Consider the following 27,806-nt stretch of genomic DNA (forward strand, 5'->3'; position numbering starts at 1 on the left):
GGTCCTCTGCCACTCTCGCTCCGGGATCCCCCGCGCCAGAGACGCAGCAGCGCTCCCACCGCCCACACCCACCGCGCCCTCGCTCGCCTGTCCTCCCCGAGCCAGTCCGCGCCGCCGCAGCCGCCCAGCCTACCGCCACCGTCTCAGCCATGTCCACCAGGTCTGTGTCCTCGTCCTCCTACCGCAGGATGTTCGGCGGCCCCGGCACCGGGAGCCGGCCGAGCTCCAGCCGGAGCTACGTGACCACGTCCACCCGCACTTACAGCCTGGGCAGCGCGTTGCGCCCCAGCACCAGCCGCAGCCTCTACGCCTCGTCCCCGGGCGGCCCGTACGCCACGCGCTCCTCAGTGGTGCGCCTGCGGAGCAGTGTGCCCGGTGTGCGTCTGCTGCAGGACTCGGTGGACTTCTCGCTGGCCGATGCCATCAACACCGAGTTCAAGAACACCCGCACCAACGAGAAGGTGGAGCTGCAGGAGCTGAACGACCGCTTCGCCAACTACATCGACAAGGTGCGCTTCCTGGAGCAGCAGAACAAGATCCTGCTGGCCGAGCTCGAGCAGCTCAAGGGCCAGGGCAAGTCGCGCCTGGGGGACCTCTACGAGGAGGAGATGCGGGAGCTGCGCCGGCAGGTGGACCAGCTCACCAACGACAAGGCCCGCGTCGAGGTGGAGCGCGACAACCTGGCCGAGGACATCATGCGGCTCCGGGAGAAGTAAGGCGGCGCCCACCTCGGGGCTGCGGGAGGGAGGGAGGGGGGTACGGGGCCCCCGCGAGAAGCCGCCACGCCCTTGGGGATGTGGCTGGGGCGGTGGCTGTCTGGGGGACAGCGGGTGAGCGGGGCGGTGGCTTCGGCGGCGCAGCCCCGCCCTGCACCCAGACCTTGCAGTTCGCATTTCCTCTCCCCTCCCCCCCCCCCACTCATTGCCCAAGAACACCCTGCTTAAGGTTACAGATTTCTTAAAACTACCACTTTGTAGCCGAAGGCCCTTAAAAGCAACGAGCGCGATCTCCCCCAAACTTTTAGAAAGTTTCCTGGCCCCTTCTGGCGTGCGGCCATCATGGGGCGGGAGAAGGGAAGAGGGGAGGGGTGTGGAGGCAGCGAGACAAAGGGATTGCAGAGGTTCCTCGGAGGCGGGGTGGGGGCGTTCGCCGTGCAGGTTGGCGTGGCGGCCGTGATTGCTTTTGCACACTGCGGGCCGAGGTCCCGCCAAAACTTGCGGAGGGCGGCAGTCCTAAAAGCCGCAGTCGCCGGCTGCCCGCAGAGGTGGCGCAGAGGATCTCGTCTCGCGGCGCCGCGACGTGGTGGTTGGGTGTGGCCGCCCCACCCCTGGCGGGGTCCCAGTTCCCTTTTGGTTAATGCGCGACTGTTTCAGGTTGCAGGAGGAGATGCTTCAGAGAGAGGAAGCCGAGAGCACCCTGCAATCTTTCAGACAGGTTTGTAGATTCTGTTCCCACTTGCACAGCCACCGGACCCCGCCCCATCAACCCACGGGCAATTCTCAAAAGTTACTCAACCCAAGTCTAGAGAGCGCAAAACTTCACTTCTGTGCGCAAAGCCCCCTAGCGGCAGAAAGACCGCAGATCGGAAATTGTCCGAATAAAAACCCTTGAATGGGGTGAAGCCTTTCCTTAGGACATAAAGAAAGTCTTTGATTTTTTACTTTGTTTCGACGTTTTTTTTCAAAAAAATTTTTTTTTTCCGTTTTGTTTTTGAAACACATTGACATTCAGATTCTGAACAGTTACAGTTTGATGTAGATAAAGGTTTGCTAAAGTCAAGTTGGCTAACTTTTACAAGGCCACCAGAAAGCACAGTTACGCCCTGTACTTTAAAATGTCAATGTACAGGGGGACAAGAAACTTAGTTTCACTGGATGGAAGCCAGCCAGTGTCTTTTCTTCTCTGCAAGTTCCATGGCGGCTTTAAAGTTATATGGAACTATCCCCAGGCACAACTATTTTGTGATCTAATAAGGGTGAAAAGGAGCCATCTGTCCTCTGGGCTGAAAGGTATTAATGGTTTCTACGGGCTTCACTATGGAATGTAGATACAGACATTCTGGCAAGTGTGGTGGCTCAGGACAGAAATAATAGGAGTCTTTGTGTTCCCAGAGAAGCTTTGCAACAGGCTGCATTCTTATTGAATATGTAATGATGTAAGCACAGTCCTGGTCGGACACAAGTATTTGCTAACATCCGTTATCTAATCTCTGGCCCAGATTTGTGAAGTATATTCTTAAAGCTACAATCACAATTCACATTTTGAAAGGCCTTTCTTGATTTGGTTTCTTAAATTCTTCAGCACATCCTCCACAAGAACCTAAGGCTGAAGAACGGATTTTCAGTAAAGGACTTTTTGCTCCAAAGTTAGATAGACTTAAAGGATTTTTAGCTTGAAATTAGAATTCAAAAGCCGGAAGAGCTGCCAGCATAGTTTTCTTCCCCTGAACACTTACTGGCACGGCTATAAAAGCTCTCCGAGGAATAGTCTAGAATAACATTTTGAAGCAGAAATACACTTACCAGATTAAGTTAAACACTGCAATGTGTGCTTCATTTTAGTAACCGAGCATTTATGATCATCATATCTATAACGTTTTCTGCAGAGCAGTGAGTTAATATGAAACAATATTATTAGGAAAGATCTCCTGTTTAGGGATTAGGTAAAATCCCTCATAGTCTCCTCAATGAAGTAGAATGTCCCCCGTTGAACTTTTTTATAGAGGGCAGTAAATTATCTTTTGCATCTCTTTTAGGGCTTAACCAGCAAAAATGAATTTTGCCCAAGCCTGTTTGTTTTTTTCTTTTTTGTTATCACTCATTCCTCATTCACGTTTCCATGAAGGTGATAGAGGTGTCTTTGAAGACTGTAATGCTATAAACCATACACTGAGTACAGTTGCTTACAAAATAAGAGGTGTAAAGATTCTCGTGACGTTTCCTCGAGGGGACATAAAATCTTTGGGACGTAGCAGGTTACAAGTGGTGGAAACAGAAGACAGCCAGAGCGGCAAGAATTTTTCACATAGTTTCATTACATGCATTTTGAGCAGTCATTCTGAAACAAACCTAGTAACAGAACTTACACCGTGCTCAGCGGAAGGGACGGACACACCCTTGTAGGATGTGCTACGAGAGGAAGCAGAGAAAATACAGTCCAGAATTTACATTTCGTTTCCTTACGTGCCTGAACTGAATCTTTGCCAGTGTACGTCTTGAGTTGGAGTATAAATCTAGCCTGTAACCTGAACGCCAGATGACTACACACTCGCTTTGAATTCTAAAGATAAGGTTCAGAAGTTCGAGTCGAGAAAAAATAGAGCTCATGGATACACTGACACTTTCAAAGCACAAATTTCTGTTCTGCGTACTCTCAGGTATAAATGAAGTGAGATCTGGCCAACCCTATGATCGTCACGTTATCTCGCGACATGATAAAAAAAGAAATCTTAAAAATGCTGTCACATGGATTTTAATGACCTATGAAGTACGGTTTGCCCTGTGCAGTTTAACATTTATCTGCATCCAAATTGCTTATCGGCCACCTAGAACACAACACAGTGGGTCACAGTTCAAATTAGCTAACGAAGCAAAGAAAGTAAAGTATGTTATAGTACTGGGTGACTTACGGACCTAATGCAAAAGTCATAAAATCTGTCAACAATCTCTTCACAGTGAAGAGACTAAGCTCATGTGATTAATTTAAAATGAATCCATGAGACAGGCCTTGGGCTTCAGCAGCCCCCCAATGCCCGTCTCTTCTCTTTTCCAACCAGGATGTTGACAACGCTTCTTTGGCACGTCTTGACCTTGAGCGCAAAGTGGAATCCTTGCAGGAAGAGATTGCCTTTTTGAAGAAACTACATGATGAGGCAAGTGGAGCCCCTTTTTGTGGGTGAATGTGGGTGAACGTGGGTGAAGTTGTCCCCAGATGTGGCACGACCGACCTCCTGTCTGTTCTTTCTTCAGGAAATCCAGGAGCTACAGGCTCAGATCCAGGACCAGCACGTCCAAATCGACGTGGATGTTTCCAAGCCTGACCTCACCGCTGCCCTGCGGGATGTACGCCAGCAATATGAAAGCGTGGCTGCCAAGAACCTTCAGGAGGCCGAAGAATGGTACAAGTCCAAGGTAGGACGCTAGTCTGTGTGGCTACAACAAAAGAAGAGCGTTTTGCTCTGAAAATGCTTGCACCCGTCTGTGATTCCTATACATACCCGTTAGCTCCAGTCAGAAAGCTGGCTTGAACGTCTTCAAACTTCTTGAACTTCTTGTTCAAGTTTAATTTGTTGCTGCAGCCTCCCCATCACTCACGCCTTCTCTTTTCCACCCCTCCTTCTTAACCCTACATCAAAGTACCTCCCAATACCATGCCCTTGACCTCCACCCTTGAACGAGGGCAGTAGATCACATCTCTACTTGAACATATCAGTGTCGGCATTCCATCACTCCCCCTCTGCTTTTCAGAACAGAAATGCAGACATATTCTGAGAGACAAGGAGATTTGAATTTAAAAATACGGAGCGTGGTTTGGATTATGTGTCGTTTATTTGGTCACCATCTTTAAGATCTGCCGTTTTTCTGGGGAAGGTAGAATCTTAGAGGATTGGAAACCAAGTCGCTTGGGGGGGTCTACATTTTTTATTTGTTTTTTGACAGTTTGCTGACCTCTCTGAGGCTGCTAACCGGAACAATGATGCCCTGCGCCAGGCGAAGCAGGAATCAAATGAGTACCGGAGACAGGTCCAGTCCCTCACCTGCGAAGTGGACGCCCTCAAAGGGACTGTGAGTATCAGACCCCCGTAAAAGAGGGAACATAACCAGTCTGCACCATCCACATGGACCGAGCTAATGGCGATATCTGAACAAAACTTCAAATGAAGAAAAAGTGATTTTTTATTCCAAAGACCATGAGTTGTCAGGACAGGTTCAAAAAAGCACTTTGGGGTCTGAAGATTTGAGCTTACACGGGCCTTATTGTTCTAATACTTGAGCCTTTCTTCCCCCCCCCCCCCTGCAGAACGAGTCTCTGGAACGCCAGATGCGTGAAATGGAAGAGAACTTTGCCGTCGAAGCTGCTAACTACCAAGACACTATTGGCCGCCTGCAGGATGAGATTCAGAACATGAAGGAGGAAATGGCTCGTCACCTTCGCGAATACCAAGACCTGCTGAATGTTAAGATGGCTCTTGACATTGAGATCGCCACCTACAGGAAGCTGCTGGAAGGCGAGGAGAGCAGGTATGGCACGAGGGCTTGTGTGCCTGAATTAATAGCCACCATGTATTAGGTATTCTGTCACTCATTTGACATTCCTCACCTCATTTCATCTTGGGAACATATCTTCAAGGTAGCTACTGACCACTTTTTATAGATACGGAACCTTCGGTCAGGAGGTTTAGTAACTTGCCCTAGTTAGAGTTAGGCAAGGGCAGAGCTGGGATTTGAACTCTTAACTCTCTGAGCACCAACGCTCTTCCCACTCTGTGATGCCTCCAGTTCACGCCCCTGTGGAGAAGATACTTGAGGTAAAAGATTGTAAATGTACTAATGAGGCCACTCATAGGTAAATATGTTTGAAGCAAGTCCCTCACGCCATGAACTACAGGAATACGTTGTCTCCTTTGATGAAAACACGAAGTGAATGAATTCGTGCCTTATTGTTTGAGCTGTTTTCCAAAAATTTTACTGTTTTTATCTTTTTATAGGATTGCTCTGCCTCTTCCCAACTTTTCTTCCCTGAACCTGAGGGGTAAGCATATGATTGCCCTTTTTTGAAAAATTTTAGCAGCTTTGTAACCAGTCTGTTCATGATAAAGCACTCATTTGTTAAATGATACTTGGAAATGCCATACAAATTAAAATCCTGTAAAATATCCATAGTTTTTAGATCCAAGTACTGGCTTACGGTCTGTGCTTCCAGTTAAATTTAAACCACATTGACTTCTTCCTTTGGGGTGTAACTGAAATAGTCCATCTTGATGCTGGGCTTTCAAACGGGTATTAAGTCTCTAGAATTCTTTTGGGCACTTTGAGCAATTATGAACCACAGTCATAATTCTTTGGCCAGTTACTTATTTTTTTCAAATGTCCTTTTTCCTCATTTGGGGCTTTTTTCTTTATTCAGAAACCAATCTGGATTCACTTCCTCTGGTTGACACTCACTCAAAAAGAACACTTCTGATTAAGACGGTCGAAACCAGAGATGGACAGGTTGGTATCTTTCACTCAAAATTGGCATCATCTCAGGCCGACATTGATAGCCTTGTGAATCACTAAGTCTGTATCTCATATACACCTGGTTAATTGGGGGGGGGTGTTCCGTTTCACCCGTGACCCCTCAAAAGAGAATAGGCCTCTTCTCCTGGCATGACCCCCAGCCAACTAATTATTTAGTTCCTCAATGTGGAGGTGAGATCGCAATCTACCTATAGTCCAAAATAAAGGATTTCTTTCTATGGTCCTTAATTTAAAATGGGAGCACAGCCTCTTTCCATTACTTTCTAGACTCGCTTCATGAGCTCCTTCATTAGAACTTCAATCCCAGGAATGTTTTGATACTGGACATATGGCCTTCCCTACTGACTGCCTCCTCAATGCCCCTGTGTCCTGTGATGTAGTGCAGGGACATGCCCTACGATCACTTCGTTTCTTGTTCGTTCCCTATGCCACGAAAGAAATGGCCGAAATCTATTGTAACCTTCGTGGAATCTTCCCTTGCCCATAAACTTCAAGTGTACGTTCTGTACAATTAGAATGCCTTCATTGCTTTTAAACTTTGCTGCATAGGATGATCACAGCATCCTTCAGAAACATAGTTCAGTTTTCTTTTCTTAAGCCCTAACATTCCATCGGATACTTAATCTGCTTGTAGGTGAAGAGCGGCTTATGTACACATCTGTCCCTTCTAGCTCGGATCCTTCTTGTGTATAATCAACATGACCTGCCTGTTTTCACAATAAATTCTATTTCGTAGGGATTTTTCTTTGTCGTGCTCAATGGGGTAACTGAATCTTTAGCATGTAGTACCGTATTTGATTTGAATTTGAATTTTTTTGCAGGTTATCAATGAAACTTCTCAGCATCACGATGACCTTGAGTGAAGATTGCACAGACTCGGTGCAGCAATATATTACCAGCAAGAATAAAAAAAAAAAAAAGAAATCCATATCTTAAAGAAACAGCTTTCAAGTGCCTTTCTGCAGTTTTTCAGGAGCGCAAGATAGATTTGGAATAGGAATAACCTTTAGTTCTTAAGAACCAACACTCTTAAAAGATTTAGAGAAAAGTTTACAAACATAATCTAGTTTACGAAGAAAACTTGTGCTAGGATACTTTTTAAAAAGTATTTTTGAATACCATTAAAACTGCTTTTTTCCAACAAGTGTCTGACCAACTTGTTTCTGCTTCAATAAATCTTTGGAAAACTCTTTGGCTGTGTTACTTATTTGATAATATCTCCACAGTTCTCCAAAGTTTATGAGGATATATGTGTTAGTCAAATACTTTTTAGTCCTACTGGTTCATTTGTCACAAAAATCTAGGCTAACTTGATAAATGCAACTTATCTATGCTTGAGGTTTAGTTCTTAACTGAGTCATTTACAGGTAGACTTCACTTCTTTTCAATTACATTATTTGAACTTAAATAGACGATCTATCATAAAATAACTTGTATGAAAATGACAGGTCTTTTCACAAGATGAGTTCAGCAGGGTCCATGTCCAAGTGTGATTTCATTCTAGCAAACAGACTTTCTAAACCCAAAGACTTAGGCTGAATGAAAACATCTGGGGAAATGCAGCATATGGGAAGCTCGGACTCCCCCATGGGAGTTAGAATATATGGCAATGGCAGTGCATCGGGTGCATCTCTGTTAGCAAGAGGCAGGAAGGGACAGGTCCATCAAGTTTCAGCGAATGACACTTGCTTTTCTGTGTCTAACTATATATATGTGATATCTATAAGTGTACTTTTTAAATGTTGGTTTATTTTTGAGAGAGCGTGAGTTGGGAAGGGGCAGAGAGAGAGGGAGACACAGAATTCAAAGTGGGCTCCAGGGTCTGAGCTGTCAGCACAAGACCCTGACGCGAGGCTAGAACTCACAAACCGCAAGATTGTGACCTGGGCTGAAGTCGGATACTTGACCGACTGAGCTATCCAGGCACCTCTATCAATAGATATTTTTAAAGACTTTGGTGTTTGCAGACAGAAAATAAGGGAAAATCCCTACCTTCTGGCTGAGGGGTTTAATACTTGTGAATCACATGGTAAAGTGAGGCTAACTAAGCATAATGAGCTTGCAAAACCTGGAACAGTGAGAATAAATGGTACAGTCGGGAGAAGCTTCAGGACCCAGGGGATGGATAGAGGGATAGCGCTGAGATAAAACAGGACACAGAGGGTTGGAGCACCTGGGTGGCTCGCTCGGTTATGCATCCAACTCTTGATTTCGGCTCAGGTCGTGATCTCATGTTTGTGGGATCAAGCCCTATGTGGGGCTCTGCACTGACAGCACGGAGCCCGCTTGGGATTCTCTCACTTCCTCCCTCTCTTCCCCTCCCCTGTCCACACTCTCTCTTTCTTAAAATAAATAAACTTAAATTGGGGGCGGGGAGGCACCTGGGTGGCTCCGTCAATTGAGCGTCCGACTTCGGCTCAGGTCATGATCTCATGGTTTGTGAGTTCAAGCCCCACATCGGGCTCACTGCTGACAGTGCAGAGCCCGCTTTGGATCCTCTGTCTCCCTCTCTGCCCCTCCCCCACCTGCACTCTCTCAAAAATAAATAAAACATTACCAAAAAAAATTTTTTTAATAGGGGACAGAGGGTATTGCCTGGAGGCAAAGGAGTCGTAATGGTTGGTAGTGTGTGTGTTCTGGGGGGAACTCCTTTGGGTAAAACCCTGTACTTCTCGACCTCCCGGATTTCCTCTATAATTGATCCCCTCTCCTCCAGGAACCATGTGGTGGGCGTTTGCTGTAACGTTCAGGCATTCGCCTCTACCTCTCATGAGTTGCCAAGGGGAATAGTAGGTAGTGCATGCAAAGCCCGCCTCAGTGCCAGACATTGTGTGCTGAGTAACACTGGCTGCGATTGACATTGCTTTTGTTGTGGGGGCCACGCACAAGTGAAGAAAGGATTGGCTGGGGAGATGACCCCCAGCTGGGGTGACTCTACATCCCAGTTTGCCCCATGGTCTTGTTGTTTAAACATTATTTATGAAGACTGCCCTATTCAGACTCCTAACTGTATTCATTCAGTAAATCTTTTTATTTATTTATTTTTTTTTAACGTTTATTTACTTTTGAGACAGAGAGAGACAGAGCATGAACGGGGGAGGGTCAGAAAGAGAGGGAGACACAGAATCCGAAGCAGGCTCCAGGCTCTGAGCTGTCAGCACAGAGCCCGACACGGGGCTCGAACCCACGGACCGCGAGATCATGACCTGAGCCGAAGTCGGACGCGTAACCGACTGAGCCACCCAGGCGCCCCTCATTCAGTAAATCTTACAGAAAAGGGTGTTTACCCTGAGAATCCTTGAGCGTGCCTGCCCCTCCCCCAACCCCCATATATGCACAACTGGTGTGTCGAATGGTGCAATCCGCGTTAACACAGCAAACATCCAAGACTTCAGGCCCCGAGAGGCTTTTGCTATTGGACTCTTGGTTTTGTTTTCTGTCCGTTAGCCATTCCTACCACCATGCCCCCAGCCTCCTAACCCTATTTTTCATGCCTCCTCTGTCATTTCTCCTCCACCTCTGCCTCAGGAGGGTCATCCAGGGAAGACATAAGCCCCATGTTGGTCTTCTTCAAACATATGACCTTTTATTATTATTTAAAAAAAAAAGTCAAGCTATGGTTTTTGTTCCCGGGAGGAAAGGAACCAGGGTAACAGGGAGTGCTGCCCCTCTACTTTGAGACTCATGGGCTCCCCAGCCTTCAAAATCCCTTCCAGCTCTTTCTCACATCACCTCCCCAAAATGGCAAAGATGATCCAGCGTCCCTTATCTGGGACTGTCAGAAATTAGCCTCTAATGAAAAGCCTCGTAGGGGCCCACCTCATAGGAATTCAAATCTATTTAAGCCTTTTTTATTTTTATCTTTAATTATACTTCTAGCATTTTCCTTATCTCCCACTTTGAAAAACTAATAAAAAGAAACTATGTTCTCACCACCTATGGTGAAACAAAGATTAATGCTCGGTTCTTTTATATTTAACATTAATCCGAGATTAACGGAGATAAAAAAAAAAGGAGGGGGCAGGGTGAAGGAAACAGTGACATGAAGTGAGGGCTGGGAAATTTACCCGGGATGGGGGGGATGCTGGGAACCCCACAGAAATCAGGTGATAACTGAGTCCTGCTAAGTTGTCTCACAGTCGTGACGGATGGAAGAGACGGCGGGGAATGAGAAAAACGTTTGATTTAGTCGCAAGGCACCTAATGGAGGATACAGCTTCCGGGGATGAGCCTCTGACAAAGCACTGGGACCAGGAAACCTCACTGGGCTGTGGTGACACATGAGTGTTGCCTGGTGATGGGGGAAGGGACGGCATGGAGAACACCGGCTTCCCCTCCTGTTTTCCCGAAGAAAGCGAGGAAAAAACCAAACACTATGCCTGCAAGAGGGCTTTCTCTGCAGGCTGCCAGGCTTCAGCTAAAAAGAAAAGGGTCTGTTTTCAGCTGTGATGGCTGCCATAACAAAATGCTACAGACTGGAGGGGGGTGGGCCTTAAACCACTGACATTCATCGTCTCCCAGTTCTGGAGGCTGGAGCTCCAGGATCAAGGTGTTGGCAAGGTTGGTTTATTCCGAGGTGGCTCTCCTTAACTAACCTCTTCTTACAAGGAGACAAGTCACGTTGGATTAGGGACCGCCCATATGACCACATGTTACCTTCATTACTTCTTTAAAGACCCCATCTCCAAATACGGTCACATGCTAAGGTACCACCATACAGGGGTTCGAACTTCAACATACGACTATGGAACTATGGGGGAGGGGAGCCTCCCAGGGAGGGGACACAATTCAGCCCATAACAGGGTCCCAGTGAAACATTTGGAGAACATTCTCCTCGTCTGTCTTCAAAATAAAGCCTGTGAGAGAGATTTTCAAAAGGCCCTAAGTTTCCGAAGTCACCGATGGCTAACACACTGATGACAGATTTGTGGCCGTCTGGGACTATTCAACTTCTTCACCTTTTCAAATCCTCTCTCTAGGAGGAGAGCGGTGTGAGACAAATCCTTCGGAGACTTTCTACAAACAGCTATCGTGTAAGGCAAGCACTTCTTTGAGGGCGCTGTAGGGAGTGAACAGGGAACTGTGGAAAGCCACAGCTGTGGAAGAGGCAACAGAACCATCTAGTAGGCTTTCCTCGGAAGATTTTCCACAGTTCCAGACCAGTATAAAGCTACATTCTCTTGGAAAGTTCAACTCTCCTGGGTGTATCGGGCACTGTGTTGGGCACTGGCTGTACAACCACAAAGTCAGCCTCTTTACCGAGTTCATACATAGCCTATCAGTGCAGCGAAGAAGAACCGTGCTATTGACTGAAGACCGGTGTGCCCCCAAATTGCATATGTTGAAATTCTAAACCCCAGTGTGGTGGCATTAGGAGGTGGGGCCTGGGGGAGGCAATCAATTAATTAATTAATTTGGGGAGGTAATTCATGAGGTAGAGCCCTCATGAATGGGATGAGTGCCCTTGAGACAAGACACCAGAGGACATGCTTTCCCTCTCCTCTGCTTTCTGCTCTGTGAGGTACTGTGTGAGGTTGCTTTCTGCAAACCAGGAAGAAGGCTCTCACCAGACACTGGATCTGCTGGCACCTTGATCTTGGACTTCCCAACCTCCAGAACGGTGAGAAGTGCATTTCTGCACTTCTGTTCAATTTAGTTCTCTTCAGCTGGAGTCAACATGGAGAAAGGGCAAGTTCTGTCCTTGGAGTTCAGACTGGGGATCCTAATCCTGATACTGGTCATAGCGCAGTGTGGGCCTTGTCTTTCCAGCATATGAAAAATTTCCAGTCTTCTCCTTTACCTTCTTGGTTATATGAATTATAGTTATAGATATTTTTTCGTCCTTGTCTGCTAATGTCAAGACATGAATCACATGTGAATCACATGTGACTTTGTTCATATTATTTGTTTTGTCTTTTGGTTTGTGATTATTTGGTGCTGTCCTTAGGATGCCTCATAATTTTTTAACTGGATGCTGAAAATCTTTAAATGAATACTCGTTCGGGCTCTGGACAGCATGCGCATCCTCTAAAGAGGAAGAAAAGTTTTCTTTGTACAGACAAACAGAGTATCAGTGGATCACCTTGATCCTGGGAAGGGTTAATCTTAGCCTTTGTGAGGGCTGGCTCATTTTAACTCCATTATCTTAATACTGTTGCTTACCTCTCAAGTGTATCTCTCAGCCCTAGTGTGGGGGACATTTCTGAGACTCAACTTTGTCATAAACTGTGTTTATGAAAGCCCTCCCACCTTGGCAGAGCTTAAACTCTAGCCTACACTTCTCCAGCACTGAACTCTCTGCTCATTTTTTTAAGCGTCCCTCCTACTGTCTCTGTTAGGCTTCTTGGTGTCTTGTCCTAAATAAATGCAGCTTCTGAGATGGCCAACAACTGGAATGAATCTCTGTCCCCTTAGCCTAATGGGAATCCATTCCATGTTTGAGTTCTCCCTCATTTAGAAATTACCCTCTTAGGAAAAAAATGAGTGTGGATTTTACCTTGGATACTTTTCTTCTCTTAAGGAGTATAGCCCTCAATCTCAATTCTTGACCCTGTTGGTTGCTCTCAAACATATTCAAAGAGGTGTGTGTGTGTATTCCAGCTATTATACTGGGGGAGATATTCAAGTTGTCTATTGGCACTAGGAAACATACACCTGCAAAACCCAGCTTAAACCAACAATATGTGGTTGTCTGGGTTGACTGGGCTCAGCTAGGGAGAGTTCACTTGGGATCATTTATGCAATTGCGGTCAGTTGGTAGCCGAGGCTAGGTCATCTGGAGGCTCAACTGGACAGGACATAGAAGATAGCATCTCGTTATTATGCCTCTTGCCTCGGTGCTCCTTGGTTTCTTTAACTACCCTCCTATTGTCTCGTAATCTGAGGCGTGGGCTTCTCACAGCATAGTATCAGGATAGTATCCTTACTGCTAAGAGGTAGGAAACAGAAATGTCCGGTTTTGATAAGGTCTGTAAAATAACACGGCATAGCTTCCAGTATAAACTATCAGTCAAGTAAGTCACAGAAACCACCCAAAGTCAACAGTGGACAAATAGACTCTATCTTTTGGTGTGAGAGTGGCAAGGTCACAACACAGAAGAACACGTGGAATGAGAGATACTGTGGCCATCTTTGGAAAATACCATCTGCCACACAAGATCCTCTGTTAGGGTTGAAATGGGTAGTCCCAATAAAACTTAGCTCAAGAAGATATAGAAAACTTGAGGTTTTTCTTGAAAGAAAATATCAAGAACAGATCTCCCAACAACTGAATTCTACCAAGCATTTAATGTACAGATTCCAAAGCAACACAACACTTTGAAATCATAGAAATGAAGGAATATTTTCTAACGCAGCGTATGAAGAGAGCACAACCTTCATTTTAAAAGTAGGCAGAGATACAAAATAGGACATGAATACATTTGCAGATCAACTTTATTCATGGATATAGATGCAAATATCCTACTGAAACATCAACAAACCAGATTAGGTTGGCTAAGTTTCTTTGAAAAGCCAAAGGCGGGACGAGCTGTACAAGACATGTGTTGTGAAGGAGAAATGGAAAGACATAGGAATAGACGGGTGAGCCCTTAGGCTGCACTATAGGTCTAACGCCAGAGAAAGGAGAGGACTTTCTCAGAAGGACTGGCTAATAGGAATAGTGTCAGACTGCAAGGCAGATTCAAGAAAGTTCCAGCAAAGCCTATAGGGTGCTCCTCAAGTCAATCACTGGCTAGATGAATCCTATGTGCCACAGGAATGGATCAGTATTGTCTTCAGTATGTTCAGCCATTGGTTTGGGAGCAAAAGGTTGGCAGTGGGGCTATCACTCAATTACGCTTTCTGAAACAGCAGATGCAAGTGATGTATTTCCTTGCCACTACACAAATCTAGCAATATATTTTTAAAATCCATATATGTATATAAACGTATAAAAATATAAAGATAATAAATGCTGTGTATGGCTCAGGAATACAAGATTACTTAAATAGTAAAAATCAATTAGCATAATTTAACATGTTAACATATTAAAGGGGAAAACCATACAAACAGCATAACAGGTACAGAAAAAAAATACGTAATATGCAACATTTAATCATTATAAAAACATTTTAAAAACAGTAATATAAAGGACTGTTCTTAAATTGATATGAGGTAGCTAGAAGAAACCAGGTGTAAACATAAAAAAAACAATGGTGAAATAACATAACTATTCCCTTTAAGACCAAGAACAAGGATACCCCGTTCCTGTCCACATCGTGCTATCGGAAAAAATAAAGAACTAAAAAGCAATGTAAAGAAGAGGGAAAACTGTCATTAATTGCAAATGATAGTGTTGCTTTTTTGGAAAACCCAAAACTATCTACACACAAATCATTTACAAAGAAACGCAAAGGGCTGAGAAGAGATGAGACCCTCTTTTCGATGAGTTGAGTGAGATGAACGTCAAGACGGGAAGATATCTTACCACGTAGGGAAATCGTAAAATAGAATAATGTGCTATTGATGCAGAGATAGACATCAAGAGACATTAATAGAGTACCCCCAAATAACCCAGGTACCTCAGAGAGTTCGGGCTACTATAACAAAATGCCATAGACTGGGTGGCTTAAACAACAAACATTTATTTCTTCGTTCTGGAGGTTAGGGGCCTAAAAACAAGCTGGAACTGGTGAGGGACCACTTCCTGGTTTTCAGACAGCTACCTGCATACTGTGTCCTCACAGTATGATCTCTTCTTATAAGGGCACAAATCCCACTGTAAGGACATCTCTGTCATGATCTCATCTAAGCCTAATTACCTTCAAAGTCTCCCCGGTACCAAAGACCCTCCCAAATACCATCAATCACATTGGGGTTTAGGGTTTTTAACATATGAATTTTGAAGGGACACAAACATTCAGTCCCTGACACCAAACATATGGAAATTTGCTCTATGATAGAGTTCGTATTGTTCTAAGATGCATAACCGGAAGAAAATCATTTTGAGAAAACCACTTAAAGGTGTTGGGAGAGGTCAGTGAGAACACGTGACTGCTAATTGACCCATGAGCTGAACATCAGCCATCAGAATCTCCTCCCCCCCTTCCCTGTCCTTACAATGTACATTCTGCTTGCCTTCCCTACACTCAGAAGCTGTCTGAAGAGTATGGCCTTAAGAGAGTGATGTGGTATTGAGATTATCTGATGGTATATCCAGTTAAGAACTCTGTATAAACGTTCAAGAGTAGTTGACAGGCAGGTGTGGAGATCTACTCCTCTCGGGGCTCCCAAGACAAGCCTTGTACATAAGTTCCCTTGCTTATTAAAACTGCCACCTACGAAGCTGATGTGGTCTGCCTCTCTTTGTGGTCTCTCCCTGCCCTCCACGCATGGGTGCTGGTTTCAGATTTTACCTAGGAAGCTTGGGAGGACAATGCAAAGCAACATAAGGGGAGATGCCACCATTATGTACCCAAAGATTTTTCTGAAGGCTTTTTGTACAATGGACCCAATGTTTTCTTTTTGGCCACTTTCTTGCTGAACTTGAAGGGGTGGGTGCCTCTTTGAGAAAAGAGATGACGATTGGATGGTTTTAATGTCTCTATATGTCTTGCCAAAGATTTCTTTGACAATGCACAAATTCCATATCTAATTGCTCAACATCTATGAACAAAATTTATTTTCTATAAATATATAGTCTAACCTTAACTCTAGGAAGCCTACATTATGTTTGACAGTCTCAGAAGCCTTTCGTTCCTATTCATTGTCTATTTCACCACACCACACAAATCCCATCTTTCAATTCCAATTAGGTATGGATAATGCAAACTACCTCCGTATAATCTCACATGTGTAGGGTTATGGGTGCAGTCATAATTGAGTGTTCTCCCCACCACCTCCAGATAAACTCTCTTCCCCTGTGTGATTCACTGATCATAAAATGGTTTACTGCAAGAAATAAAAATGGATATGTTGAAGCTGTCTCCAGGTGGTAGATGGGATGAACTGCCCATGAAACAATGCAATCAGCTCCAGGCAGAATGCATTTCAAAATGTTTCTCCCTATGGGATTTGACAGAAACAGGCAATTTTTTGTTCCAGTTGCCATGTGCTTCAGCAAATCATTCTGGCTGTTCTGAGTAGTCACCTTTAAAGCCCACGAGTGACCATTTGAGTTCTTTTTTGCTTCAAACTGACAGAGCAATGCTGAAGCAGAATGTCATCCATGAAGTTCCAGTCTGTTCTGCTCAAGAATTGGATACGCTCAGACCTATGCTGGCTTTCCGTACCATGGGATGATGACATGTTTTGGCTTGACCAGAAAGTCCTCTTGATAATACTGGGTTGATGAGATTTTATGGTTTCCAATGAAAGCAATAACAAGTGAGACTATGTGATGGGAAGAACCATCTAAAATGGCTGATCACAGGGGCGCCTGGGTGGCGCAGTCGGTTAAGCGTCCGACTTCGGCCAGGTCACGATCTCGCGGTCCAGGAGTTCGAGCCCCGCGTCAGGCTCTGGGCTGATGGCTCAGAGCCTGGAGCCTGTTTCCGATTCTGTGTCTCCCTCTCTCTCTGCCCCTCCCCCGTTCATGCTCTGTCTCTCTCTCTGTCCCAAAAATAAATAAACGTTGAAAAAAAAAAATTAAAAAAAAAAATAAAATGGCTGATCACAAAAACGACGAGGTCGCTGTTCCAAAGTAACTCTGCATTCACATGATTTGGCTAATCATTCAAAGAGATATCTGTAAAGAAGGTTTGGGTTCATAAAGTTTGATTCAATCACAGTAACACAAAGTTGAGTTTCGAATAGTGTTTTTTGGTGTGTCCTAAAAATAGGTTGTAAATATGTTCCTTCCAGGGATGGATTACTATCTTTAGGCCAAAGCTTAAGAAGATGAAGGAGAGCTTTCAGCCAGCTGCCCAGAAGAGAGAGAGGCATGCATTTTAAGGGCACAGGATGCCCAAAGCTACCAAGTGGCCGAGGGCAGTCAGACTGTCTTGAATGTACTAATCAGATTCAGCAGTAGCTGGACTGTTGTTGGGAAAGGTATCCATGCAACCGGGCCCGTGTGTAGCCTCGAAGCTTCCATTGTGGCCACCCTATTCATGTGTCCATGGTTCTAGTTCCAGAGTGATTGACAACCATGGCTGGCTAACGTCAACTGGCTGAATCATTTTGTCTACTCGGTGGTTCGGTGTCTCTTTTGGTGGTGAGATGCTTTGGGGTGGGCATTAATATGGGCTACAAAAATCTTCACACTTTGCGCATCTCTATCCCAGCCCTCTTTAATCGTCCAGACCTTCTCTTTCTAGGCCCTCGGCCAGCCAGCTATGCTATTGGTCTCAGTCTCTAGAGTCAATATGTTTTAGACCTTGAACGCTGGCTCAGAAGTGAGCGAGGCGTCAAAACTTTTTATTCGGTGATTGCCTTCTGCTCCTTCATTCTTGCCTCCTTCCGGTTGTAGAAATTAAGAAATACGCTATCGGCTATTTTGCCTGTAAGGAAGCCAGGGTCTGTTAACCATTTCCACAGCCTCCTGTGGGTCAAGCCACTGTGGCTGCCCTCCCAACTTTACCAGTCATTATGGTTAACTCTGGCTCCTTGGCTTCTAATGGTTGAGGGACCCCTCGTGGCCCCATCCCATATTAAACATCCCATATTAAAGGCCCGGTAACAAAACCAGCTCTGTGTCTGTCTCACCTACCATCAGTCCCGCCCTGCAGAATTCATCTTACCACCTGTTTTCTCTAACTCTTCCTGGTCCCAACTGTCTGTTCAGGTCTTCCAAGAAGTAGAAGCCAAGGCAGGATTAGGCTGGCTATAGCCTAGTGGCAGCAGTGGTTGGGAATGAAGACAGAAGTGGGTCCCAACGTGTGACAGCCTGAGACAATCAGCGATGTTCTATAGCGAGTTTTCCTGAGGGGAGTTCAGGACCTCCACGGTTCACCTCACCCAGGACCACACAATAATTCTTGTCGAGGAAGAACCTTTCCTCAGATGCCACAGAATCTGCAAAGATTCTTCTGATCCCCCAATGAGAAGAAATGAGCTGAGATTTGAGTCCAGCTCCAAAGTGTGCGCTCTCAACCACGACAGGAGGCTAATGGAAACAAGAACAACAAAACCCCCAAATCTGGCTGCTAAATTGGTAAGTTCTGAGAAATACTAAACTAGCTCCATCTCCGAACTTCTCGAGTGGGATGGCTCTCACCATCACTCTTCATCTCTGCTTAATTACCAACCAGGTGTTGTGAATGATGTTCTAGCACTCCTAAATTTCCCAGCCAACAACTGCTTACATCCTCTTTGCAAAGTACAACTGTTTGCTAATCAGGCCTCAGGAGGGCTTAACTGTTCCACACAGAGTATCAGAAATGTAGAGAACCATTAAGTCATTACCTCATGCCAAAGTGAATGCTACAGCATATTTTTCTGAGATTTTAACCTGTCTAGCATCTAATGACTCAGAAAGTGTGTCTCTTATTTAACCCCTCTCAAGATGCATTTCTCACCAAGAAGCTACTAATGACCTGCCTTGTCAGAGGAGTTAGTCCCTTCAGGTACCTGTCAAATGATTTTGTGTAGTTAATCTAAAGCAAAGGTAAAAAAAAAAAAAAAGAAAAAGAAAAAAAGACAGTGGCAGAATGATTCTGGAAAGCAAACAAGAAAAAGCTCTCAGCTGGGAAAAGTCTAATTGTTATTAGCACATGCACTCCGGGTAGGGGCATGAAAAAGCCACACAAATCAAACACCAGCGTCTAAAATCAAATGCATGTCGACTTAAATCCTAGTCTTCCATTAACCTGATAAATTATTCAGCCTTCTTACACATTTAATAAAGCTGAGAAACAGGCTCCAGAAAATATTTGCATGTAAGATATTATTTGAGAAATAAATAAAGCCTTGGTGGAAGGCTATGGTCTTACCCGACTAACTGACAGAAGTACTCAAAGGGAGCTGTCTGTCCCGCAGGTTTCTAAGTCACTTTCTTCAGAGGGCAATTCTTTTTGGATCGGTGCTTAGCACGGTGGAAGTTGCTTAACTCCTGGCGAGTGGGGTCGGCTTGATTTGCCAGCCAGAGGTCTTGATGAAATCTGGCTTTAGTATCCTCAGATGTGTTTTCCCCACCTCTGAACAGAAAGATCTCCTTGGGAGAAAATCCTCTGTTTGCGTCTTCCTCATCAAAATGTGTGTGTGTGTGTGTGTGTGTGTGTGCGCGCGCGTGTGTGTGAGAGAGAGAGAGAGACAGAGAGACAGAGACCGAGAGAGGAAGAGAGATACACAAAGAGAGAGAGACACAGAAAATCCTGTTTAGGTCATGAACACCCTTGGCGATACCTAAGAAGAATCCTCCAGCCAAGTAAAATGTAGAAGAAGGGACAGAGGTCCCTTCTTCAAAGACCATTGATCGCTTGGACAAAGAAAGGGGAGGCAAAACCTAAGAGGTCATTGTGGTGTCCAAAGAAATACTGACATCTACTGGTGGGTCTAGAAGTCACAGGACTTTTCCAAGGGCCACATTTAGCTGTAATGGGATTGGAGGGATTAAAAGCCAACAGACAAAACTCAGAACTCGTTAAGTGAAACATAAATTTGTTACAGCTATTAAGAATAGTTTTCATCTTTTCTGGTATTTGTTATGGTCCTTTTGTTGCCAGATAATCATTGACTAAATCCGTTCACCTGAACGTTCAGCCAGCGAGAAGCACAGCCAAGGCAACAGTAAAATAAACCAAATTCCTTTCTTTCTCGTGATCCCAAAACGTAGCTCCTGAAAACGGTGCCTTAAAAAGCAGCAGGAATGACGGGAAGTATTGTTGCTTAATCAAAGGATACACCTATGTTTCCGGTCTAGAAACCACCATTTGGCTGTGTAATTTCTACTGCATTACTTACTCTCTCGGAATGTCAGTCTTCTCAGCTGAAAAGAGGATTAAGAATGCCTCCTCCCCAATGGTAGTTTGAGGCAATTAACACAAAATGCTTTGCTCACATAAAATACTCCATGGGGTTGTCATCATATTTAAATAATAATAAAAAAACAAAAGAGGAAAAAAGTGGGACCATTTGGTTCTTGATGACCAAGCTATGATTTCGGAGAGCGCCTCTCAAACTTTAATTTGCACACAAATCACGAGGGAATCTTGTTACAATGAAAGTTCTGACGCGTCAGTCAGGGAGGAGTCTTTCATACCAGATTTCTAGCAAACTCCCAGGTGATGGAGCTGCTCCCGCGGGACCACGGCGAGTTGCAAGGACACATGTGTCCACTGCCCCCTGGTGGTCAGGAGTGTTGAAATGGCCTCTCTCCACTGCCGCCTTTTCTGAGGGACTTTTTTTTACAGAAGGGTAAATCGCTCCGAAACTTGCAGACATCCCAGTACATGGACGCAGAGAGCACAAGAAATCTCTGGGCCAGGAAGAATTTGGCTGATGTAAAAAATGGAAAACCTTTCTTCTCGTGCCTTTCCAATGTATGGATTCTGCTTCTTATAAGAGAGACGAGGCATGTGGGGTTCTGAATCAAAACCACCCTTTAAAAGGGGGTTCTGTGACTGAAAGCCCAGCAGTTAATTTGTTGGGGTGCAGCTCAAGGCTTTCTGCAGGCTCTGACAATGATGAGAAATTCAGAGTCACAGGTGAGTTTGCCTATTGGCTTTGCCACCTGCCACCGGTGAGGTCACGGCCTTAGATTTCTCAGCCTGTATTGGGAAAGCTAATCCAGGTAACACAGATAAGGCCTTAGCACATGTGCTGCTCAATACGTGATAGTATTATTCTTGTTCTCATGACAAAACAGCCCGGCTCTCATTCCCCTTGTTTTTTAGTTTTTTTTTTAATTTTTAAGACGTATATATTTAAGTTTTTTTATTTATCTTGAGAGAGACAGAGAGGGTGCAAGCAGGGGAGGGGCAGAAAAAGAGAGAGAGAGAGAGAGAGAGAGAGAGAGAGAGAGAGAATCCCAAGCAGGCTCTTTGTTAGTACCACAGCGCCTGACATGGGGCTCGAACCTATGAAACTGCAAGATCATAACTTAAGCCAAACCAAGAGCAGGACGCTCAACTGCCTGAGCCACCCAGGTGCCCCTCCTTTGTTTTTTTTTATATATAGTACTGCTACTTTAGGGAACAGTGTGTTAGAACAGGCCGTGGGACATCACAGAAGCAGGTTTGGGAGGAAGCAAGATGTGCGTTCAAATCTTAGTTCCACTACCAACTGAGATCAAAGCTATACACCATCTCCGGGCCTCTGGGTCCATCTGCACAAGAGGGGAATTCTAATTTACTGGGCTGCTGGGAGGACTAGAAATGTGAGTTGAACTGATACATACTAAGGCCATGAAATCAGTTGCTATTAACATCAGTGAGAGAAAAAAACAACAACAACACACTGTATCTGAGATCAGACTTGAGCTGTAGAGCTCTTTGTTCTCCTGAGTTTTCTACCTACACACGGTCCCCTACTTACAATTCAACTTATGCTTTTTTTGACTTTAGGACAGCGTGTGAGCGATACACATTCCTCAGAAGCTGTACTTTGAATTTTGAATTCGGATCTTTTCCTGGGCTAGCGATATGTGGGAGGATCCTCTCTCTCGTGACTCGGGGCAGGGCAGCAAGCCACAGACCCCAGTCAACCCGCCAGCGCGGGGGCAAGCGACTGGTGGGCTTATGACCATTCTGAATCCATCCGACCATTTTGTTTTTTATGTTCAGTGCTGTATTCAACAAATTACATGAGATAGTCAACACTTTATTACAAAATAGGCTCTGTGTTAGAGGATTTTGCTCAACTGTAGGCTAATGTAAGTGTTCCAAGCGCGGTTAGGGTAGGCTGGGCTAAGCAATGATGTTCAGGAGGTTAGGTGTATTAAACGCAATTCAACTTAGGGTATTTTCAGCTTAGGATGCAACCCCATCATAAGCTGAGGAAGATCTGTAGATACACCTCATCTTAAGCAAATCAATTAATCTCACTGGGCTAATAAAATACAAAATGGAGGCAGGAATTGTGGTCCTTCCTATAGGTCAAAAGGTAACTGTGAAAACTGGGGTTTTATTTTATTTATTTTTTAAGTTTATTCATTTTGAGAGAGAGAGAGAGAGAGAGTGTGAGCAAAAGAGGGGCAGAGAGAGAGAGGAAGAGAGAATCCCAAGCAGGCTCCATATTGTCAGCATAGAGCCCAACATGGGGCTCGAACTCACAAACCCTGAGATTATGACCTGATCCAAAACCAAGAGTCAGACGCCTAACCGATGAAGTCACCTGGTGCCCTGAAAATCAGGTTTTAAAAGCTCATTACTGGGGCGCCTGGGTGGCTCAGTCGGTTGAGTGTCCGATTTCAGCTCAGGTCATGATCTCACGGTCTGTGAGTTCGAGCCCCGCGTCGGGCTCTGTGCTGATGGCTCAGAGCCTGGAGCCTGCTTCAGATTCTGTGTCTCCCTCTCTCTCTGACCCTCCCCCATTCATGTTCTGTCTCTCTGTGTCTCAAAAATAAAATAAGAAAATATTTTTAAAAAAATAAAAGCTCATTATTATTATAACCAATTAATTATTGTAACCAATTAAGTTGTATTTTAAATTATTTTAAAATCATATGTAATTTTTTAAAGTATGCCGAAGGCTTTCCTTACACACCATCACAATTATTCTGTACGACAATGTCCTACGTGGGCAGGTGGGCATATTTGCATTTTTGTGCAGGTAGAGTAAAGGAGGCTCAGAGAGTAGGCAAGTTGTTTAGGTCCATGAAGATGGCAAAACACACCAAACAAAAACAAAAAGTTCATCTCTTGGAAATTGTCAAAGAGATTTGTGGAGCAAAAAAATACTAGTTAAGTGAGCTACATTAACAAATGCTCCATATTTTCACTGCTCAGATTGCAACCTAACATTGAAGGACTGTGACTCCATGACTGATAGATACGGGCACTCTTGGGGGGCTCGGAAGACAGGAGTTCAAGTCCTGACACTGCTACTTTCTGGGGGTGATGCTGGTCAGCCACACTTTCCCAGAATTTCACTTTAACTATAAAAGGGAGACTTTGAGCTAGATAATGTCCAAGAGTATTCTTTTCTTTTAATTGGGCATCAGGGTGGCAGTCACCGACAGAGGAAAAGAGACGGTAGGAAATGTGAGAATATATTACATTCTCCTTCATAGCTAAGCTTGTCCTTGAGTGTTGGGGATATATGCCATCCAAGGGGTTGTCCAACATCCAAACTACCTTTTATTAGCTCCCTATCCTCCCTTTTAGGAAATCCCCCACGCTCTGGAAATCTTTCTACTGACGTCACACACCCAGATCTTTCCTCTTGCTAGGGAGGAGCACTCAGGGAACCAAGACTCGGCTTGGAGGTCAGGTCCGCAGCGAATGATAGGAAAGAACAGTCGTGGCCTCATCACTGGCAATGTCAGCATCCCCTTTGCTCTTTCTTCTTTGCTAAGGCTGCTGCCAAAATTCTTGGGAATACAGAGCGAATACAGTTCAAACTATAGTTCATAATGGTGCAAGTTACATGAGGACTAAGAAAGGCAGGGTAAGGAATTCAAAAGTAGTTACTCTTCCTTTCAGATGTTTAATTTGAATCCCGCCTCACTCTCCGTGAATCGGGCATTAATGCCCCCTTCTAAAAATGTACCACATTCATAAATGAAATTCTGTTCAGTAAGATATATTTACGCACATGACTGGCACCTCGCAAGACCGTGAGCTAGTGGAAAAGTGCTATGTGCTTCGTGAATTTAGAACCACATTTCCTAAATGTCAAGTGTTTGTTACCTGGAAAAAAGAAAGGAAAAACAACTCTACATTTTAAAAATGTTCTGCGGCTTCCCTGATGAGACGTTTTAAGGACCATTAGCTGCCTCAACAGAAATGTGCTTTAGGGAGGGGAAGCATGTGAAAGATTGTTCTCTAAGATTATACCCTCCACCTTGCAATAAAGCTGTAAACTCAGGGCGCCTGGGTGGCTCAGTCGGTTAAGCGTCCAACTTCAGCTCAGGTCATGATCTTGCGGTTCGTGGGTTCCAGCCCCCCATCGGGCTCTGTGCTGACAGCTCAGAGCCTGGAGCCTGCTTCGGATTCTGTGTCTCCCTCTCTCTGCCCCTCCCCTGCTCACGCTCTGTCTCTGTCTCTCAATAATAAATGAATGTTAAAAAAAATTTCTTTTTTAATTTTGAAAAAAAAAAGCTGTAAACTCAAGCAGGCCTTTTGCACCCTGGTTGTTCCAAATCATCTTTCTCTCTTGCCCTTAAACTTCTTTCTCCGAAAGACAAATGCATATGAAGGCATTCAGCACAGGGCCAGCCTCAAGCGAGGCCTGAAGAGGTGTGATTGCCTGAGCCTTTTCTTTTACTTCACGTGCAGGGTAAATGCTGCATCTATAGCCTAAGCGTTAAAAAAAGTTCACCTCTGAATTTCACGAAGGTGGCATATCTTACGCATAGCTTATGGGGTTCCCGAAAATGGGTTTGGTCGGAAGGCAATGATCATTTTGGAAAAAAAAAAAAAAAAGAATTCTGCCCAAGATTTTCAGAAAGGGTAAGAAGATAAAAAAGTATTGGTTTCTCTATCTCTGGAAAACTAGCAAACTGTTCTTCATCTGATTTCTTTTTCATCTTTTCTGCTTTAATTTAGGACCCCAGGGAATAGAAGCATCTAATCGTCAAGCGTTTGCTTCAGAGTTTCCAGGCCTCAGAGAAGTTCAGCTGGTTTTTGGCATCAGGATGTATGATAATGGACTACCTTTCATCAGTTACCCCCTTCATTTTTATTTCGCTTCGCTCTGTGGAATCCGGGGTGGAAGTACGCTCAGAGCTGATATTTCCTGGGAATTAGTGTCAAGAGGTTAATTCTGTAAGAGGCGCTTTCACAAGTAGGAAACATCAAGGAGAGCCATCTGTAACGGACGCGTGCTTTGTTGCAAGAACACTCACGGATGAGTAAACAAATAATCCTTTTGGAGGAAGAAAGCAGTTTGAACTGGCTTCTCTTGACCTTACTTTTGTAGATTGCAGAGCTGATTTCAGAGTGGTCCCGCTAAACCTCCGAAACTTTTCTGAAATTGGCGCTGGCCGCAAGCAACTGGAAAGTCTTCCACCACTTGCCACTCAGGCAACATTTCCAACACCTACTATGCGTGGAAAACAACAGGGTAGGGTGCGGAACTTTACAGTGGTGCCACACGTTTTCAAAAGATGCCAAAGTTCAACAACAGGGGCAAAGGGTGCTTGTATCACAGCAACTGAGGTCCTAATACCCCTTAGGAAGAGAGACAGGTTAGCGGCGAGAGGCAGGAAACCTCTCTGGTGGGACTATCAGACAAAAAAGAACACGTTAGCCAGCCGCGTTCCCAGAGAGGCAATGGTCCATCCCCGCACTGGGAGAAATGGCAGATTCTCGAAGCGGGAGCATGGAAATCAGTCAGCTGGTGACGAACTTGGTCGCCAATGGTACACGGTTGGAGGATTAACTACTTTAGCAGCTGTGGTAGTTTCAAGGTCGGCAAATTGTGCCCTTATGCTTCCACATCAACCTAGTATCTTAGGTGACTTGTTGGCTCCCCTCAAGACAGCTATCTTGGCTTAAAGAATTTGGGGTCTTCTGGAGAGTCTCTGGTGCAAAGACGTCTGGTTCCTGGACCACACTGAAAGCTGAAGTAGAACCCTCTTGTATGAGATAGCAATACTCATTTAGAGGAAATGCTTCTAGAAAACCGAAGCCTTAGTTCTACATCTAGAGTGATTAACATAGATTATATCATTGCTGGCATTTTAACTGGACATCTTAAAAACCTAACAGGTGGAATAAAATAACGATGAGCCTCAAGGTCAGAGGTCCACACTGCTCCCGGCTCTGCCATTCACCATCTGTGGGGCTGACATGGGGGTCACCAAACCTCACTGAACCACACCTTCCCCTTCTACAAAATGGAGAAGGGCACCCCAGTGGGCTACGTGAGATGGTGATACATGTAAAACCACTATGAAAACAACAATATTCCACTCACCGATCAATGCCTCATTTATTATTGATGACCAATAATTTGGAAAGAACAGACTCTGATATATGATCCACTGAGAGTGAAAACTCAGAGGGAAATTAATGGGGAATAAAATTTTACATAATCGAGAATGGAGAGATGTGCCAGGGCAGGCAACCTTTTATGTTCCTTGCGAGTTCCATGTGATTGTGATACATAAAGCCACCCAGAAATGAGATGAAATCCATTTCGCTGAGGGGTTATGCAGGGAGGGCAATTATTTCCTATGAAACGCACATAACAAAGCCGGGAAGCTTCACTTCCCCTCAGAACACACCGCTGCTCTATTAGCTGGATTAATTAAAATGTTTTCTATCTCAAAACACTCCTGATATAAAAAAAGGAAGCAAGCATGTTTTATTATGATAGTGCCGGTCTTAAGGCATGAGTAAAGAAGGATCAATATGAATTCTTCTTTCTTCAAGAAGAAAACGTTCATTTTAACCTGAGAAATAAAAACCACGTTACCATATAATCTATAGTTAGCCTATCAAGAACTCCATACAAATATGCACTGTTTTGAAAAAAGCTTTAAAGCATACTGCAAAGTAAACCCCATTGCGAGAAGATTAAATCCAAATTACAGCCTTATTCACAAACTGTCTCAGTCAAAATAGCTCTTTCCTGCCTAGCCCCCAAACCCTCTGATTGCTTCCTTAACCTTAACCTCGAAAGGAGCTCCATTCGATTTATGATGATGTTTTTATGTAAAGTTGATAAGAAACGAATTTTGAAGTTTGAATCAGATGCTCTTACAATTCCTTCCCACTCCACATTTTGCAGATGGAGAAAGCCCAGTCTCGTGACAGGACACACATCCCCACTCTGTTTTGATACCTTCAAAAGACGATCACATAGAACAACTCCTAGTGAAATGACAATGCAGCCTTGTTTACTCAGAAATGTAAGCATTTCGTAACTTTTTTATTAAAGGAAATGAAACTTGTTATCCTGTTCTTTAAAATTCATCCTGAAATTCATCCCACCTATTTCCAGTTTAATGTTAAAACTGTATTTTATTCTTATTTTTGTTGCTTTCCAAATCTGAGGTCATAGCCACTCGTCCATCTAAAAATAAGACACAACCATCCCCTACTGATCTACATCTCTTTGTTGATTCTTGTTCCTTGCAACTCTCTTGAGCTGCACGTCTAAAAATCTCAGGTTGATGGGTATCTCAGACTTAGAGGTAAATTAGCACTGCATAGGACTGTGAAATAATTTGGCTTCTGCACACGCAGCACGGTATATATCATTCCTCCAACAGAACTCTAAAATACCTATGACTCTAGTAGATCAAAGTTATGGAGTCCATTTACGCTCTTGCATTTACTTCAAATCCATTTGAAAGACCTTAAAAAATATGATACGTTGCCCTATTTCTTTCTTACCAAACAGACAGGATCACAATGCTCCTAGAATGCTAACCTCATTACAGGTTCCACTTTTATATATTTATTTCCTATTAGAGAAAAATGAGTCATGGTGAAGTTTCCTTGGGAACCTGAAAAAAATTACTTTTCGGGATCTCATCCC

At 44.4% G+C, this 27,806-nt stretch overlaps 1 protein-coding gene across 1 annotated transcript; it reads left to right on the plus strand.

Moving 5' to 3' along the window:
* Positions 1-7,429, plus strand: VIM (vimentin). The gene is made up of 9 exons (XM_003988131.4): positions 1-712; positions 1,374-1,434; positions 3,776-3,871; positions 3,969-4,130; positions 4,659-4,784; positions 5,020-5,240; positions 5,708-5,751; positions 6,127-6,212; positions 7,061-7,429. The coding sequence occupies exons 1-9, from the start codon at positions 150-152 to the stop codon at positions 7,100-7,102; spliced, it is 1,401 nt and encodes a 466-aa protein (XP_003988180.1). The 5' UTR covers positions 1-149; the 3' UTR covers positions 7,103-7,429.
* Positions 7,430-27,806: the final 20,377 nt, after the last annotated feature.

This window comes from Felis catus, chromosome B4 (genome assembly GCF_018350175.1).
Source record: "Felis catus isolate Fca126 chromosome B4, F.catus_Fca126_mat1.0, whole genome shotgun sequence".
NCBI lineage: Eukaryota > Metazoa > Chordata > Mammalia > Carnivora > Felidae > Felis > Felis catus.

Bases quoted from the DNA above. Each gene is read 5' to 3' on its own strand.
- VIM (XM_003988131.4), top strand. From the start codon at position 150: ATGTCCACCAGGTCTGTGTCCTCGTCCTCCTACCGCAGGATGTTCGGC. The intron at 1,435-3,775 runs GTTTGTAGATTC...TTTTCCAACCAG, and splicing joins CCCTGCAATCTTTCAGACAG to GATGTTGACAACGCTTCTTT. The intron at 3,872-3,968 runs GCAAGTGGAGCC...TTCTTTCTTCAG, and splicing joins TGAAGAAACTACATGATGAG to GAAATCCAGGAGCTACAGGC.